Source organism: Peromyscus leucopus, chromosome 9 (assembly GCF_004664715.2).
Source record: "Peromyscus leucopus breed LL Stock chromosome 9, UCI_PerLeu_2.1, whole genome shotgun sequence".
Classification (NCBI taxonomy): domain Eukaryota; kingdom Metazoa; phylum Chordata; class Mammalia; order Rodentia; family Cricetidae; genus Peromyscus; species Peromyscus leucopus.
Genome location: NC_051070.1, coordinates 105,020,837 through 105,025,393, shown reverse-complemented (window position 1 = coordinate 105,025,393; position 4,557 = coordinate 105,020,837). Strand labels below are relative to the sequence as shown.

Below are 4,557 nucleotides of genomic sequence, written 5' to 3'. Positions count from 1 at the left end.
TGTGTGGGTGCTGGAGATTGAACCTGGGTCCTCTGGAAGAGCAGCCAGTGCTCTTAACCACTGAACCATCTCTCCAGCCCCACAAACTGCTCTTTTTAAAAAGATAATTTATTGCTGGGATGATGGTGCACACCTTTAATCCCAGCATTTGAGAGGCAGAGGCAGGTGGATCTTAGTGAGTTCAAGGTCAGCCTGGTATATAGAGAGAGTTCTAGGACAGCCAGAGCTACATAGAGAAATCCTGTCTCAAAAAAAAAAAAAAAAAAAAAAAAAAAAAAAAGATGATTTTTTTAAATGCTGTATTTTTATTTTATGTGCTTTGGTGTTTTGCCTGCATGTGTGTCTGTGTGAGGGTGTCGGGTCTCCAAATCTGAATTTACAGACAGCTGTGAGCTGCCATGTGGGTGCTGGGAGTTGAACCTGGGCCCTCTGGAAGAGCAGTCAGTGCTCTTAACCACTGAGCCATCTCTCCAGCCCCCTGTTTTTATCTTATGTGTATGAGTGTTTGTCTGCATGTATGTCTGCCTCCACATGTGTGCCTGGTATTCACAGAGGCCAGAAGGCGTCAGATCTGGAACTGGGATAACAGGTGGTTGTAAGCCTTCATGTGTGTGTGGGAATTGAACTCAGGACCTCTGGAAGAGCAGCCAGGGCTCTTAACTGCTGAGTCATCTCTCTAGTCCCCACAAATTGCTCTTGAACTTAGAGAAACACTCAGTTTCACTCCCAATAGGAGAAATGCATATCTAAGCCACACTGGGATCACAAGCCTCACCTATCAGATTGGCAAAAATTCAAAAACCTGACAACACAGCTTGAGAGCTGTGGGAAAGCAACATGCTCATGCATAGTTTGTCCAGGTGCAAAACAGTACCACCCCACAGAGAAGAATTTGGCAACATCCAACAAAATCACAAAGCATATACTTGGATCCAGCAAATTCACTTCTAAGAATGTATATAGCAAATATTCTTCACATGGGCAAAATGAAGTACTTTTCCTATGAAATTAAATTTGAATCTTTTCATGCAATGTAAAATTATTTACTCCATTACTATTTTTTCTACAGCTTATTTATTATAAGATAAAATTCATTTATTATAAGATTGTTTTTAAAAGCAAAATCCTGGAATTTCTCCTAAAATGTCTAGCTATTGGTGATTGGTTAAATAAGCCATGGTTCATATACTAGATGGAAGTACTTAAAAAATGAGTTGGTGGGGACTGGCTAGAGAAATGGCCTAGCAATTAACCACACTGACCTCATTTGCAGAAGGGGACTCAATTCTCAGCACCCACATGTTGGCTGATAACCATCCATAAATCCAGTTCCAAGGGATTTGACATCCTCCAAGAGCACTATGCAGGCAAATACTCATACATATAAAATAAAATAAAATAAAATAAAATAAAATAAAATAAAATAAAATAATAAAATAAAATAAAATAAAAAATTGCAGGGTAGTGGCGGTGGCAGCGGAGGTGGCAGCGGCGGCGGAGCACGTCTTTAATCCCAGCACTTGGGAGGCAGAGGCAGACAGATCTCTGTGAGTTCAAGGCCAGCCTGGTCTACAGAGTGAAATACAGGACAGGCACCAGAGCTACACAGAGAAACCCTGTCTCAAAAATAATAATAATAATAAAATAAAATAAAATCCTAGCACTCGGGAGGCAGAGGCAGGCAGATCTCTGTGAGTCTGAGGCCAGCCTGGTCTAAAGAGTGAGTTCCAGGACAGGCCCCAAGGCTATACAGAGAAACCCTGTCTCAAAAATCAAAACAAAATAGAAATAGCAAATAAATAAATAAATAAATAAATAAATAAATAAATAAATAAAATCCTTTTTTTTATTAAAAAAAAATGAGTAAGAGGGAGGGCCTGTAATCCCAGCTACTTGGGAGACTAGGGCAGAAAGACTGCAAGTTCAAGCATGCCCTGGACAAGTTAGAGAGACATAGTCTCAAAAAAATTTCAAATGACTGGAGCTCTAATGCCATAATACAGGTCTTACCTAGCACGTACAAGCCCTGATTTCAATCTCTAGTATGAAAGGGATAACAAAGGAAACAGAGAAGAAGGAAGTTCTTTTATTTTTTGTTTTTGTTTTTGTATTTTGTTTGTTTTTCAAGACAGAGTTTCTCTGTGTAGCTTTGGCACCTGTCCTGGAACTCACCCTGTATACCAGGCTGGCCTTGAACTGGCAGAGATCTGCCTGCCTCTGCCTCCCAAGTGCTGGGATTAAAGGCATGAGCTACCACTGCCGGGCAAGAAGGAAGTTCTTTTTGTTTGTTTCATGTTTTATAAAATCTTTATTGACAAATAATTCACATAGTATACAATTTGCCTGTTTGCACAATTTGATAGACTTTAGTCCAGCATCCTCATAGGCCCATGACATCATTACCACTTTCTATTTTAGAATATCGCTGTCTTCAATTTCATATGCACATGCACGTATGGTGATTACATTCCACCTTATTTTTTTAAATGAACATAATATTTGCAATTGTAACCATTTTTAAGTTCACAATTCAGTGGTGTGAATAGAAGGAAATTCTTTTACATATTGGTTACTTTTTTTTGATTTAATAAAGTTTTATTTTTCCAAGTGTACAGCTGATTAAACCTGTTCAAGCATCTTCACCAGCAGCTGAAGCATCTCCACACTTTGTGTTTCTGGTGAAAAATTACTTGGGTTCTGTGCTATGAAATCAGCTTGATAAGTCCTTTGCTAAATAGCTCCTGAAGGGCTGCCCTGGCCGAAGAAGCGCAAATCTTCAGTCTCTCAGAGACCACAGCTGGAGTGATGAGCTTGTAGGTGGGAACCCCCTTACAGAGGTTGTTGTAAGCAGCTTTGTCAAACAGGACCAGATTGTTGAGCTTGTCCCGAACCCTGCCTTTGGACCACTTCTTCTTTCTGACCTTGCCACCAGACTTATTTACTGGGTCTTTGTCTTTTTTGGCCGACTTTCCGGCATCTTTCTTCTTCTTGTCATCCTTGGGCGGCATGATGAAGCTCGGAGAGTGGCGACAACCACTGCAGCCTCCCTAAGATGTCAGGAAAAAAGGAAACTTGGTTACTTTTGTATTGCTGTGACAAAACACCATGACTAAGCCGAAGGCTTTATTCGGGGCTTACAGTTCCGGAGGGCTGAGAGCCATCACCACCGTGGCGGGGAGCATGGCAGCGGAGAGACAAGCATGGCAATGGAGCAGCACCTGAGAGCTCACATCCTGGTCCTCAAACAGGAAGCAGAGAACACCCTGGGGATGGTGTGAAGCTTTTGAATCCTCAAAGCCCTTCCCCTGTGACACACTTCCTCCAAAGAGACCATACCTCCTAATTCTTCTCAAACAGTTCCACCAACTGGGGCCAAGTAGTCAAGCACATGAACACATGGGGCCATTCTCATTCAAACCACGAACTCCATTCCCTCACCCCATAGGCTTGTGGCCATATTGTAATTCAAAACGCATTTAACCTAGTATCAAAAGTCTGCTTAGTCTTTCAGTCTCAAGACTTTTTAAAAGTCCAAGTCTTTTCTGAGACTCAGGCCAATCTCTTAATTGCAGCCTCCTGTAAAATCAAAAATAAAATTACATACTTCCAACATACAATGGCACAGAATATGCATCGCCATTCTAAAGGGAAGACTGGAGCATAGTGCGCTGACCAGAGGAAGGCTGAAACCCACCAGGGCAAACCCCCAATCCTGTAGCTCCATGTTCTTCCCTTTGATGGAGTTTCCCTTCCAGCTTTGCTGCCCGGAAGACACACCTTTATTTGAGGACGTTTTCATTTCCGGTAGAGCCATCTTATCAGATATCCCATGGCTCCAGCACCTCTAACATCTTGGCATCTTGGCTAAAATCTAGGCTTCACTTTCACAGCTTTCCAACTTTGGCTTCTTAGGGTCACCATGCAAGGACTGCCCTGCTGTACACTCCTGCCTCTTTGGTTCTCTGTAACAATGATGGAAGACTCCACAATCCCTTCATCCTTGTATCCTTCATGACTCTAAAGCTAGAGCCATGTGGGTGACCTCACCAAGTTCAGCTGCCGGCATGGGTGGAGCCTGGTCCTCTTGAATTGCATTTGCAGCAATTTTTACATTTTCCTTTCAGGAGCAGAAAATTCCTCAGGCCTTTTTCTTTTACAGGTTGGAAGCTGGGTGGGGTCTTGCTCCAAGGACCCCTCCCTTTATTCCATGGGGGGCCAGGCCTTTCCTTAATCTCCTCATCTTTTTCCAAACAGGTGTTGGCTCCTGCATTAACTACCCTCCTCTTTTTCTTGTCAAACTGTCCATTTTTTCATTTCTTTTTACCCTGCTTGCTCTTTTTCTTTTTCTTCTTCTTCTTCTTTTTTTTTTTTTTTTTTGAGACAGGGTTTCTCTGTGTAGCTTTGCGCCTTTCCTGGATCTTGCTCTGTAGACCAGGCTAGCCTCGAACTCACAGAGATCCGCCTGCCTCTGCCTCCCAAGTGCTGGGATTAAAGGCGTGTGCCACTACTACCCAGCGCTCTTTTTCATCATAGACCTGCTTAAGAGTGATCACTAAT

At 42.5% G+C, this 4,557-nt stretch overlaps 1 protein-coding gene across 1 annotated transcript; it reads right to left on the bottom strand.

Annotated features, from left to right (window-relative positions):
- Positions 1–2,687: 2,687 nt before the first annotated feature.
- On the bottom strand, positions 2,688–3,059 carry LOC114699312 (40S ribosomal protein S25-like). The gene has a single exon (XM_037208829.1). It carries the CDS (start codon positions 3,006–3,008, stop codon positions 2,703–2,705), a length of 306 nt encoding a protein of 101 aa, XP_037064724.1. The 5' UTR covers positions 3,009–3,059; the 3' UTR covers positions 2,688–2,702.
- Positions 3,060–4,557: the final 1,498 nt, after the last annotated feature.

Bases quoted from the DNA above. Each gene is read 5' to 3' on its own strand.
- LOC114699312 (XM_037208829.1), bottom strand. From the start codon at position 3,008: ATGCCGCCCAAGGATGACAAGAAGAAGAAAGATGCCGGAAAGTCGGCC.